Genomic DNA, 14,574 nt, shown 5'->3' with positions numbered 1-14,574 from the left:
AGACACTGAGGTCCCAATGCAGGGGGTCTGGGTTCGATCCCTGGTCAGGGAACTAGATCCCACATGCATGCCGCAACTAAGACTTTGTATGCCACAATTAAGAAGCCCTGGAGTCACAACTAAGGAGCCCTGGGGCCGCAACTAAGGAGCCCACCTGCTGCAACTAAGACCTGGCACAACCAAATAAATAAATATTAAGAAAAAAGATTAAAACTAGTATAATTCTTTACTAATCATCCTTAAGTATTCTATATTCAAGGAAAAAATATGATTCTTGAGTGCTGCAAAGAAAGATTTTAGCACTAAGTGTAGCTGGTTACGGAATACTGTATTCTTTCACACTTGACTTATGATTTAGGCTTCAGTCGCCTTTTTAGTAGCCTTTTGAGAAAGTTTTCCTTTAAATCAACAAATGATTTTTAATCTCTTATTTTTAAACCTTATATTGTGAATTGGGACAAAAAGATCAATTAAAAATTCTACATGATCCACCTGCCAATGCAGGGGGCACGGGTTTGACCCGTGGTCTGGGAAGATCCCACATGCTTCAGAGCAACTAAGCCCGTGTGCCACAACAACTGAGCATGCACTCTAGAGCCTGCAAGCTACAACTACTGAAGCCTGCGTGCCTAGAGCCTGTGTTCCACAACAAAGAGAAGCCACTGCAATAAGAAGCCCAGGCGCTGCACTGAAGAGTAGCTCCCACTCGCCGCAACTAGAGAAAGCGCACGCGCAGCAACGAAGACCCAACACAGCCAAAATAAATAAATAAATAAGTAATTTTATTTTTAAAAATACATATATAAAAATTAAAAATTCTACATGAACTACTAAAAGCATCATCATAAGCAGAATACTCTACTTATCATAGTATATTCAAAGAGAAAAATAAATCTTTAAATAAAAATCTATAAGATTTCTTGCCCCTGGACAAGGGATCAAACCTGTGTCCCCTGCCTTGGAAGGTGGATTCTTAAGTACTGCACCACCAGGGAAGTCCCTAGATTAATTTAAAGAGAGGGCAGACAGCAGAAGCAAGAAGAACTACAATTCTGTAGCCTGTGGAAGGAAAACCACATTCACAGAAGGATAGACAGAATGAAAAGACAGAGGACTTTGTACCAGATGAAGGAACAAGATAAAACCATAGAAAAAAAACTAAATGAAGTGGAGATAGGCAACCTTCCAGAAAAAGAATTCAGAATAATGATAGTGAAAATGATCGAGGATCTCTAAAAAGAATGGAGGCAAAGATCGAGAAGATGCAAGAAATTTTTAACGAAGACTACAAGAATTAAAGAAGAAACACCTAGAAGAATTAAAGAACAAACAAACAGAAATGAACAATACAATAACTGAAATGAAAAATACACTAGAAGATATCAATAGCAGAATAACTGAGGCAGAAGAACGGAGGAGTGACCTGGAAGACAGAATGGTGGAATTCACTGCTGCGGAACAGAATAAAGAAAAAAGAATGAAAAGAAATGAAGAGAGCCTAAGAGACCTCTGGGACAACATTAAACGCAACAACTCGCATTATAGGGGTCTCAGAAGGAGAAGAGAGAAAGAACCGAGAAAATATCTGAAGAGATTATAGTTGAAAACTTCCCTAACATGGAAAAAGAAATAGACACCCAAGTCCAGGAAGCACAGAGAGCCCCAGACAGGTTAAACCCAAGGAAAAACACACCGGGACACACAGTAATCAAACTAACAAAATTTAAAGACAAAGAAAAATTATTGAAAGCCACAAGGGAAAAATGACAAATAACATACAAAGGAACTCCTGTAAGGTTAACAGCTGATTTCTCAGGAGAAACTCTACAAGCCAGAAGGGAGTGCCATTACTTATTTAAAGTGATGAAAGGGAAGAACCTAAAACCAAGGTTACTCTCCCCAGCAAGGATCTCATTCAGATTCAACGGAGAAATGAAAAGCTCTACAGACAAGGAGAAGCTACGAGAATTCAACACCAACAAACCAGCTCAACAACAAACGCTAAAGGAACTTCTCTAGGTGGGAAACACAAGAGAAGAAAAGGACATACAAAAACAAACCCATAACAATTAAGAAAATGGTAACAGGAACAATCATATTGATAATTACCTTAAACGTGAATGGATTAAATGCTCCAATCAAAAGACACAGGCTCGCTTAATGGATACAAAAACAAGACCCATATATACACTGTCTACAAGAGACCCATGTCAGACCTAGGGACACATACAGACTGAAAGTGAGGGGATAGAAAAAGATATTCCATGCAAATGGAAATCAAAAGAAAGCTGGAGTAGCAATACTCATATCAGGTAAAAGAGACTTTAAAAAAAAGATTGTCACAAGAGACAAGGAAGGACACTACATAAGATCAAGGGATCAATCCAAGAAGAAGATACAACAATTATAAATATATATGCACCCAACACGGTAGCACCTCAATACATAAGGCAACTGCTAACAGCTATAAAAAAGGAAATTGACAGTAACACAATAATAGTGGGGGATTTTAAAACCTCACTTACACCAATGGACAGATCAACCAGACAAAAAATTAATAAGGAAACACAAGCTTTAAATGACACAATGGAACAGATATATTTAATTGATATTTACAGGACTTTCCATCCAAAAACAGCAGATTACACTTTCTTCTCAAGTGCACATGGAACATTCTCCAGGATAGATCACATCTTGGGTCACAAATCAAGCCTCGGTAAATTTAAGAAAATTGAAATCATATCAAGCATCTTTTCTGACAACAACGCTATGAGATTAGAAATCAGTTACAGGGGAAAAAAACGTAAAAAACACAAACAAATGGAAGCTAAACAATACGTTACTAAATAACCAAGAGATCACTGAAGAAATCAAAGAGGAAACCAAAAAACACCTAAAGACAAGTGACAATGAAAGCACGAAGATCCAAAATCTATGGGATGCAGCAAAAGCAGTTCTAAGAGGGAAGTTTATAGCTATACAAGCCTACCTCAAGAAACAAGAAAAATCTCAAACAAAAAATCTAACCTTACACCCAAAGGAACTAGAGAAAGAAGAACAAACAAAACCAAAAGCTAGTAGAAGGAAAGAAATCATAAAGATCAGAGCAGAAATAAATGAAATAGAAACAAAGGAAACAATAGCAAAGATCAATAAAACTAAAAGCTGGTTCTTTCAGAAGATAAACAAAATTGATAAGCCATTACCCAGACTCATCAAGAAAAATCGGGAGAGGACTCAAATCAATAAAATTAGAAATGATAAAAGAGAAGTTACAACAGACACCACAGAAATGCAAACCATCCTAAGAGACTACTACAAGCAACTCTATGCCAATAAAATGGACAACCTGGAAGAAATGGACAAATTCTTAGAAAGGTATAACCTTCCAAGACTGAACCAGGAAGAAACAGAAAATATGAAGAGACCAGTCACAAGTAATGAAATTGAAACTGTGATTAAAAATCTTCCAACAAACAAAAGACCAGGACCAGATGGCTTCACAGGTGAATTCTATGAAACATTTAGAGAATAGCTAACACCCATCCTTCTCAAACTCTTCCAAAAAATTGCAGAGGAAGGGACACTCCCAAACACATTCTATGAGGCCACCATCACCCTGATACCAAAATCAGACAGAGATACTACCAAAAAAGAAACTTACAGACCAATATCACTGATGAATATAGATGCAAAAATCCTCAACAAAATACTAGCAAACAGAATCCAACAACACATTAAAAGCATCATACACCATGATCAAGTGGGATTTATCCCAGGGATGCAAGGATTCTTCAATATATGCAAATCAATCAATGTGATACACTATATTAACAAATTGAAGAACAAGAACCATATGATCATATTAATAGATGCAGAAAAAGCTTATGACAAAATTCAGCACCCATTTATCATAAAAACTCTCCAGAAAGTGGGCACAAAGGGAACCTACCTCAACATAATAAAGGCCATATACGACAAACCCACAGCAAACATCATTCTCAATGGTGAAAAACTGAAAGCATTTCCTCTAAGCTCAGGAACAAGACATGGATGTCCACTCTCGCCACTATTATTCAACATAGTTTTGGAAGTCCTAGCCATGGCAATCAGAGAAGAAAAAGAAATAAATGGAATACAAATTGGGAATGAAGTAAAACTGTCATTGTTTGCAGATGACATGATACTATACATAGAGAATCCAAAAGATGCCACCAGAAAACTACTAGAGCTAATCAATGAACTTGGTAAATTTGCAGGATACATAATTAATGCACAGAAATCTCTTGCATTCCTATACACTAACAACAAAAGATCAGAAAGAGGAATTAAGGAAACAATTCCAATCACCACTGCAAGAAAAAGAATAAAATACCCAGGACTAAACCTACCTAAGGAGGTAAAAGAACTGTACTCAGAAAACTATAAGACACTGATGAAAGAAATCAACGATGACACAAACAGATGGAGAGATATACCATGGTCTTGAATTGGAAGACTCAATATTGTGAATATGACTATACTACCCAAAGCAACCTACAGATTCAATGCAATCCCTATCAAATACCAGTGGTATTTTTTACAGAACTAGAAAAAAAAACTCTTAAAATTTGTATGGAGGAACAAAAGACCCTGAATAGCCAAAGCAGTCTTGAGGGAAAAAAATGGAGCTGGAGGAATCAGACTCTCTGACTAGAGACAATACTACAAGGTTACAGTAATCAAGATAATATGGTACTGGTACAAAATTAGAAATATAGATCAATGGAACAGGATAGAATGCCCAGAGATAAACCCATACACCTATGGTCAACTAATCTATGACAAAGGAGGCAAGGATACACAATGGAGAAAAGACAGTCTCTTCGGTAAGTGGTGCTGGGAAAACTGGACAGCTACATGTAAAGGAATGAAATTAGAACACTCCCTAACACCATACACAAAGATAAACTCAAAATGGATTAGAGACCTAAATGTAAGACCAGACACTATAAAACTCTTAGAGGAAAACATAGGAAGAACACTCTTTGACATAAATCACAGCAAGATCTTTTTTGATCCACCTCCTAGAGTAATGGAAATAAAAACAAAAATAAACAAATGGGACCTAACGAAACTTCAAAGCTTTTGCAAAGCAAAGGAAGCTACAAACAAGACGAAAAGACAACCCTCAGAATGGGAGAAAATATTTGCAAACGAATCAACGGACAAAGGATTAAGCTCCAAAATATATAAACAGCTCATGCAGCTCGATATTAAAAAAACAAACAACCCAATCCAAAAATGGGCAGAAGACCTAAATAGACATTTCTCCAAAGAAGACATACAGATGGCCGAGAAGCACATGAAAAGCTGCTCAACATCACTAATTATTAGAGAAATGCATATGAAAACTACAATGAGGTATCACCTCACACCAGTTAGAATGGGCATCATCAGAAAATCTACAAACAACAAATGCTGGAGAGGGTGCAGAGAAAAGGGAACCCTCTTGCACTGTTGGTGGCAATGTAAATTGATACAGCCACTGGGAGAACAGTATGGAGGTTCCTTAAAAAACTAAAAATAGAATTACCATATGATCCAGCGATCCCACTACTGGGCATATACCCAGAGAAAACTATAATTAAAAAAGACACATGCAACCCAATGTTCCTTGCAGCACTATTTACAATAGCCAGGTCATGGAAGCAAGCTAAATGCCCATCGACAGATGAATGCATAAAGAAATTGTGGTACATATATACAATGGAATATTACTCAGCCATAAAAAGGAACGTAATTGGGTCATCCCTAGAGACGTGGATGGATCTAGAGACTATCATACAGAGTGAAGTAAGTCAGAAAGAGAAAAACAAATATCATATATTAACGCATATATGTGGAACCTAGAAAAATGGTACAGATGAACCGGTTTGCAGGGCAGAAACTGAAACACAGATGTGAAGAACAAACATATGGACACCCAGGGGGGAAAGCAGTGGCGGGGGTGGGGGTGTGATGAACTGGGTGATTGGGATTGACATGTATACACTGATGTGTATAAAATTGATGACTAATAAGGATCTGCTGTATAAAAAAATAAAATTAAGTTTAAAAAAAAAGAAAGATTGTAAAGGGCTTCAAGAGGTCATATTGTCCATCACCCTACCTCAGCTATGGTGTACATACTTTAACAGAATTAGAAATTTAAGATGACCTCCTTTATACCTGACCAATCTGTTAATTTTTTTTAACACACTGACTCCTATTTTCAATTGATGTTTGATTTGTATTATATTCACTACTTTTCAATTTTTCTCTCTTATTGGTTTAGATAACTTTAAAAAAATCTGCACAAACACAGCCATTTTATTATGTTAAACGTCTTAATGTTTTGATTTCCAACTGTCATCAGCAAAGTTTTAATATATTTCACAGATAAAAAACAAAAAGATACATGCACCCCAATGTTCACTGCAGCACTATTTACAGTAATCAGTTCACAGAAGCAACCTAAATGCCCATCAACAGATGAATGGATAAAGAAGATGTGGTACATATATACAATGGAATATTACTCAGCCATAAAATGAACGAAATTGGGTCATTTGTAGAGACGTGGATGGATCTAGAGACTGTCATATAGAGTGACGTAAGAAAGAGAAAAACAAGTATCACATATTAATTAACGCATATATGTGGCACCTAGAAAAATGGTACACGTGAACCGGTTTGCAGGGCTGAAACAGAGACACAGACGTAGAGAACAAACATATGTACACCAAGGGGGGAAAGTGGCGGTGGGGGTGGTGGTGTGATGAATTGGGAGATTGGGATTGACATGTATACACTAATACGTATAAAATAGATAACTAATAAGAACCTGCTGTATAAATAAAATAAAATTCAAAATAAAAAAAGATTTCTCATAAAATCTCCACTCTAATCTATAAATGTTCAAATGTCACTATTAATTATTCTCTCTCTTTTGAACACATTTTTTCCCTTGGCTCTTAGGATATCACATCCTTCTGGACATCCTTTGGATCTTTTCTGCTGGTCCTTCACCCTCTGCTTGATAGATAATGTAGGAGGACCCAGGACTTCTTCTCAAACTCTACTCTTCTCCAGATGACCATATGTAATCCCACGGCTACAAATACTCCCTACTTAACAATTATTCTCTATCTACATACCCAGCTCTGACCTCTACTGGAATTCCAGACTCATATAGGTATTTCAGATTTAACTTGACCAAAATAGAACTCTATCTCATCTTCTCTCACCCCAACCCTGCTCCTCCAAGTTGCTCAAGCCAAAAATTAAGGAATTACCCTTGATTCCTCTTTTTCTCTCATTCCCCATATCTAATTAATCAGCTTCTAAACTTCTAAACATTTCCTGAAATAGTTTAACTTCCTCCATTTCCACTACCAATCCTTCTAGTCCAAACCATCTTCATCTCTCTCTTGAGTTACTGCACTAGCCTTCTAATGGTCTATTTCGAATTTTGGCCTCCTTTAGTTCTTTCTCCATATAAGTTTGAGAGTGTACCTTAAAAAGTACTAATTAAATTATGTTACTCTTCTGCTCCAGCTTCTCAGCACACTTGTACTAAAATTCAAAGTCCTAACTTTGGCTTTCAGAGCCCCACATAGCCTGGCCCTGGCCTACTTCTTTGGCTTCATTCCCTATCATCCTCCCTTTTGCTCACCAAGCTCCAGCCATACTGACCTGAATTTAATTACATAACACTTGTTATATACTGAATGTGTCTCTAACCATTCATATATGGACGCCCTAACCCTCAATGTGACTATATGTGAAGATAGGGTGATAGGTGATATCACCTGAAGAGGTGATAAAGGTTAAAAATCCAATAGGAAAAAAAAAAATCCAATAGGGCCAGTCCCCTTATAAGAGGAAGATTTATCTCTCTATCTCTCCCTCCCTCCCTCCCCATGTACACACTGAGAAGAAGCCATGTGAGGACACACTCACCAGGAACCAAATCAGCCAGCAACATGATCTTGGACTTTCCAGCCTCCAGACTGTGACAAATAGATTTCTGTTGTTTAAGTCACACAGTCTGTGGTATTTTGTGACGGCAGCCTGAGCTAACTAATATACTACCAAGCTCATTAAGGCTTCAGGGCCTTTGTTCATTCTTCAGCCTAGAATGTTCTTCCTTGATCTTTGACTTTCGGTTCCTTCTTGTCATTCAAGTATCAGCTTAAATTTCATCTTTCCAGAGAGGATAACCCCAACTGCTCAACCTAAAGAAGCCACTCAATTACCCTCTACTTTAATTTTCTATAGAGCATTTACCACGATGATCTACTTTCAACTAACAATTCTCTGAACGACATCTTAAATCCCAGGCCAGTTTTTCCTTATTACTTATCAATTCTGGGGATGCAATATTTTACATTACCTTCAGAAAAACAATATGAAGAAGGTAACTTAGCTACAAAAATAATCCTATAATATATAATGCATTTGAATAAACATATAAATATATATTTGAGTAAACTGTATATAAATGTTACAATTACAGGTTTTACTTAGTACCACTATAATAGTGCTTAGAAACTAGCCTGCATTTTACAAATCTCCTTAGGCACAGAGAAGAGCAAAAACTATTTTCTAAATTCCCATATGTTATCCTGAATGATACCTTTAAATTCTTGGGTCCTGTTATATAATTCCCCATTTCATTGTTTTAAAGTAGATGTTCCCTTAAAATTACATGAAGATTTTATTGTTAGTGGTGATTCTTTTACCTGTTCAGAGAACAGTGATAATCTATGTTATTTCCTGTGTGTAGACATATATCAAAGACACTAATGTTAATGTTCTTTCACACTCAAAATATATAATCTAGCTTATAAGCCCTGTTGCTTATATTAGTTTATAATTTGTTTTTTCGTGAATTAGTTTAAATAAAACTTTTCAGCATCTTGTCCTGGTAAAGGGGACTGGATTATCAATGCTTCTCTCTAACTTTGAACTATACAGTTTATATTACTGTAATCATGGTTTAAAATCACTCTCTAGACAAAAACAAGCTAGGTAGGTATTTTCTGAGAGAAAAATATCTTCTGTTCACACAGGGCCTCCGGGCTCTTTAAGTCATTTACGACTTACCTTCTGTAGGCCTTCATGAATGAGGTGACCTATGTCATCTATACTCCTTCCTAACCGTTTAGATAGATATGTGAAGATTGGATCTTCTTTAGGTAGTAGAGGTGCAGAAAGATTAACTCTCTCTTGTACACCCTGAAGAGAAGAAAAAATAGAAAAAAACAGAAAAAGGAGATTATAACACAATAGAAATCACAAGTAATTTGGTATCTTATGGCATTTAATTTGAAGGAATTTTAAGAAATAGGAGATGTTTGTTAAATTATAAAGCTGTTTGGAAGAAGAGAAGAAAGAAAAAGAGTATGTATAAGCAAGAGATTAAAGAAAAAAATGAAAACAAACAAAACCCCCCAAATTTCTCTACTTACTCGCAAGTGCTGAAAAGCATGTATACTATATGGAAGTTCTAGAATTTTAGTACAATCAGGCTGCTCAGGGTCTGGAGGGACAGGAGATTCTGTGTCTATATAATCTTCAGGGCTAAAATATCAAGAGGCAAGAAGTAATGAATGAATGAAAAGTGAAGATATGTCCAATTTTTCCCTAATTAAATCATATTCTCAAAGCATCTCACTTTACAACCAATATTAGTCAACATGCATACTTTTTTCATAGAGCTATTGTTAGAGCAAAATTTTCTGAGAGCTCAACTTAAAGGAGTTATATCAAGAGTTAGGGAGGGCCCGGGGTTCGATCCCTGGTCAGGGAACAAGATCCCACATGCATGCCACAACTAAAAGATCCTGCACGCTGGAACAAAGATCCCGTGTGCCACAACTAAGACCCAGAGCAGTCAAATAAATTAAAAAAAAAAAAATGGTTAGGGAGAAAGTAGGTAAGTCACAAACCGTTAAGACTGTGGACTCTGGACTTCCCCGGTGGCACAGTGGTTAAGAATCTGCCTGCCAGTGCAGAGGACATGGGTTCGAGCCCTGGTCCAGGAAGATCCCACATGCCGCGGAGCAACTAAGCCTGTGCGCCACAACTACTGAGCCTGTGCTCTAGAACTTGTGAGCCACAACTACTGAAGCCCGCATGCCTAGAGCCTGTGCTCCACAACAAGAAGCCCGCGCACTGCAATGAAGAGTAGCCCCCGCTCGCCGCAACTAGAGAAAGCCCACGCACAGCAATGAAGACCCAACGCAGCCAAAAACAAACAAATTAATTTTAGAAAAAGACTGTGGACTTTTCAAAAGCTAATATAACACTGCTTAACTCTTTCTAGAAATGTTAAACCAGTTTACACTTCTATATAGTCTTTCTACATTTTTACCAGTTATTGATTTTTAAACATTTTTTTCAATTTGAGAGAAGAAAAATATGTCTTAGTATGCACTTATCTGATCATTACTGAGAAATATTTTTTCCACGTGTTTATTGGCCATTTACATTTTTTTATCATAAATTGTTCAATTTTCTACTGTGGTATTAAATACTTTTAATTGATTTGTAAGAATTCTGTACATACTACACATTTTGAACTTTCAAATTTCAATAAACAGTGATTGAAGCTTTTTCTCATTAAAGAAATAATTTCTAATTGATTCGAGTAAGGTCTGTTCAGGAAGACGTACTTTATTTTTAGAAAGAGAATTTCTTTACCTGATATCTTTGCTCTCCAAAGTTATGTATGTGCCATCATACAGATCTAGGTCCCCTAAGGGTACCTTGGCTTTGATGCAGTCTGGATCCTCTTTATTATGTCTCTGTTCCAGTCCTGTATCTCTGTCCTCATTCTCTTCTATATGAATTTTTTGAGCAACTAACTGCTTCTGTTGAGAAGAAAATAAGAACACAAAAGGATTTTTCTAATATTTCAACCTAGATACCATGTAAGAGAAAGAAGAATTTAATGTGTTGAACAAGTCAGAGAAATCAAAATATGCCCTGGGTTACGTTAGTTGACATAAATAAGCTTCTCGAAACAGGTGTCCATATACAGAAAGTAACAGAACATGACATTTATGATACTGGCACATGAGTGCCTTATGATATGGTCTCTGACTATCTATAAAGCTACATCTATCAACTTAACTGGCACAGAATAGCTCAGCAATTAGAAGTACCTTGAATTATCCAAACACATCATATTTCAGTCCTTGAAGACAGCTAGCGCATTGACAGTGCTACCTGAAGTAACTAGTGTTCCAGGGGAATTCCTGCCACTGACATTTTTTTTCCAAACATACAGAGGAATTAAGTTAACAGCCATGTTTCCACCACCCTATCTATCTTAACATTTGGCCATACTCCAGATTTTTCTACAAGAAAAACAAAATAGTTGAAGCCCCTCTTAACTGCCTTTGAGATCCCTCTCTCACTTCCAAAAGTTACCACTATCCTGGGAATGCCCTCGTGGTCCAGTGGTTAGGACTTGGAGCTTTCACTTCCATGGCCTGGGTCCAATCCCTGGTTGGGGAACTAAGATACCACAAGCTGTGCGGTGCAGCCAAGAGAATAAATAAATAAATAAAAGAACAAAAGCTACCACTATCCTGAGTGTTTTATGCATCATTTTCATGTATATTTTTATAAAATATTACTATATTGCCCTACTTTTCTTAAAATATTACTTTATATATATATTTACAGCTATATCTCCAAAATCAACATACAGCATTGCTTTGCAAATTTTGAAATTTTATATAAATACTATCATACTGTATGTATAATTCTACAACTTTCTTTTTTTTTTAACTTAATATTATGTTTTTGACATTTATTTACATTGGTCGGTAAAGCTCTAAATTTTTCATTCTACTGGATGTATAAAAATGTATTTATTTGGGGCTTCCCTGGGGGTACAGTGGTTGAGAGTCCGCCTGCCGATGCAGGGGACACGGGTTCATGCCCCGGTACAGGAGGATCCCACATGCCGCGGAGCGGCTAGTCCCGTGAGCCATGGCTGCTGAGCCTGCACGTCCGGAGCCTGTGCTCCGCAACAGGAGAGGCCACAACAGTGAGAGGCCTGCATACCTCAAAGAAAAAAAAAAAAAAAAAGTATTTATTTTCCTGTAAACCATTAGGTTGCTTCTTTTTAAATATTTTTTGGTATTAAATGTGCTATGGTATTCTTATAAAACTGTCATTGTGTAAGAGCTCCAGTAGGAGAAAAATACGGGGCTGTATGGGATACATTTTCAGTTTATTTAGTCACCGTCAATCTGCTCTTCAAAGTGGTTATAAAAACTAGAATTCTACCAACAGATTAGGATAATATCCATCTCCCCATGAACTTACCAACATTTGGTTTTGTCCTACTTTTTTAAAAAATATTTTTAATTTTTTTTAGACAGCAAGTTTTTTTTTTAACATCTTAATTGGTGTATAATTGCTTTACAATGGTATGTTAGTTTCTGCTTTATAACCAAGTGAATCAGTTATACATATACATATGTTCCCATATGTCTTCCCTCTTGCGTCTCCCTCCCTCCCACTCTCCCTATCCCACCCCTCCAGGCTGTCACAAAGCACCGAGCTAATATCCCTGTGCCTTGCAGCTGCTTCCCACTAGCTATCTACCTTACTACATTTGTTAGTGTGTATATGTCCATGACTCTCTCTCACCCTGTCAAAGCTCACCCTTCCCCCTCCCCATATCCTCAAGTCCATTCTCCAGTAGGTCTGCGTCTTTTTTTTTTTTTTTTTTTTTTTTGCAGTACGCGGGCCTCTCACTGTTGTGGCCTCTCCCGTTGCGGAGCACAGGCTCCAGACGCGCAGGCTCAACGGCCACGGCTCACGGGCCCAGCCGCTACGCAGCATGTGGGATCCTCCCGGACCGGGGCACGAACTCGCGTCCCCTGCATCGGCAGGCAGACTCTCAACCACTGCGCCACCAGGGAAGCCCAGGTCTGCGTCTTTATTCCTGTCTTACCCCTAGGTTCTTCATGACATTTTTTTTCTTAAATTCCATATATATGTGTTAGCATACGGTATTTGTCTTTCTCTTTCTGACTTACTTCACTCTGTATGATAGACTCTAGGTCTATCCATCTCATTACAAATAGCTCAATTTCATTTCTTTTTAAGGCTGAGTAATATTCCATTGTATATATGTGCCACATCTTTATCCATTCATCCGATGATGGGCACTTAGGTTGATTCCATCTCCGGGCTATTGTAAATAGAGCTGCAATGAACATTTTGGTACATGACTCTTTTTGAATTTTGGTTTTCTCAGGGTATATGCCCAGCAGTGGGATTGCTGGGTCATATGGTAATTCTATTTGTAGTTTTTTAAGGAACCTCCATACTGTCCTCCATAGTGGCTGAACCAATTCACATTCCCACCAGCAGTGCAAGAGGGTTCCCTTTTCTCCACACCCTCTCCAGCATTTATTGTTTCTAGATTTTTTGATGATGGCCATTCTGACTGGTGTGAGATGATATCTCATTGTAGTTTTGATTTGCATTTCTCTAATGATTAATGATGTTGAGCATTCTTTCATGTGTTTGTTGGCTTTCTGTATATCTTCTTTGGAGAAATGTCTATTTAGGTCTTCTGCCCATTTTTGGATTGGGTTGTTTGTTTTTTTGTTATTGAGCTGCATGAGCTGCTTGTAAATTTTGGAGATTAATCCTTTGTCAGTTGCTTCATTTGCAAATATTTTCTCCCATTCTGAGGGTTTTCTTTTGGTCTTGTTTATGGTTTCCTTTGCTGTGCAAAAGCTTTGAAGTTTCATTAGGTCCCATTTGTTTATTTTTGTTTTTATTTCCATTACTCTAGGAGGTGGGTCAGAAAGGATCTTGCTGTGATTTATGAGCAAGTTCTTATTAGTCATCAATTTTATACATATCAGTGTATACATGTCAATCCCAATTGCCCAATTCAGCACACCACCACCGCCACCTACCTGCGGTTTTCACCCCTTGGTGTCCACACGTTGTTCTCTACATCTGTGTCTCAACTTCTGCCCTGCAAACTGGTTCATCTGTACCATTTTTCTAGGTTCCACATACATGCGTTAATATACAATATTTTTCTCTTTCTGACTTACTTCACTCTGTATGACAGTCTCTAGATCCATCCACGTCTCAACAAATGACTCACTTCCGTTCCTTTTTATGGCTGAGTAATATTCCACTGTGTATATGTACCACAACTTCTTTATCCATTCGTCTGTCGATGGGCATTTAGGTTGCTTCCATGACCTGGCTATTGTAAATAGTGCGCAAGGAACACTGGAGTACATGTGTCTTTTTGAATTATGGTTTTCTCTGGGTATGTGCCCAGTAGTGGGATTGCTGGATCATATGGTAATCCTATTTTTACTTTTTTAAAGAAGCTCCATACTGTTCTCCATAGTGGCCGTATCAATTTACATTCCCACCAACAGTACAAGAGGGTTCCCTTTTCTCCACACCCCCTCCAGCATTTGTACTTTGTAGATTTTCTGATGATGCCCATTCTAACTGGTGTGAGGTGATACCTCCTTGTAGTTTTGATTC

General features: G+C 37.5%; 1 protein-coding gene across 5 annotated transcripts in view; it reads right to left on the bottom strand.

Annotated features, from left to right (window-relative positions):
• TTC17 (tetratricopeptide repeat domain 17) overlaps nucleotides 1-14,574 on the bottom strand; it is a 157,619-nt gene that overhangs the window by 106,466 nt on the left and 36,579 nt on the right. For all 5 annotated transcript variants that reach the window (XM_065881707.1, XM_065881706.1, XM_065881709.1 and 2 more), the window contains 3 exons: nucleotides 10,729-10,898; nucleotides 9,495-9,606; nucleotides 9,130-9,261 (listed from right to left, as the gene is read on the bottom strand). In XM_065881707.1, coding sequence (XP_065737779.1) covers nucleotides 9,130-9,261; nucleotides 9,495-9,606; nucleotides 10,729-10,898 — 414 coding nt within the window. The remainder of the gene's footprint in view (nucleotides 1-9,129; nucleotides 9,262-9,494; nucleotides 9,607-10,728; nucleotides 10,899-14,574) is intronic.

The sequence above is a fragment of the Phocoena phocoena genome, chromosome 8 (assembly GCF_963924675.1).
Source record: "Phocoena phocoena chromosome 8, mPhoPho1.1, whole genome shotgun sequence".
Classification (NCBI taxonomy): Eukaryota; Metazoa; Chordata; class Mammalia; order Artiodactyla; family Phocoenidae; genus Phocoena; species Phocoena phocoena.
The sequence above is the reverse complement of the archived record's forward strand: the minus strand, read 5'-3'. Positions and strand labels throughout refer to the sequence as shown.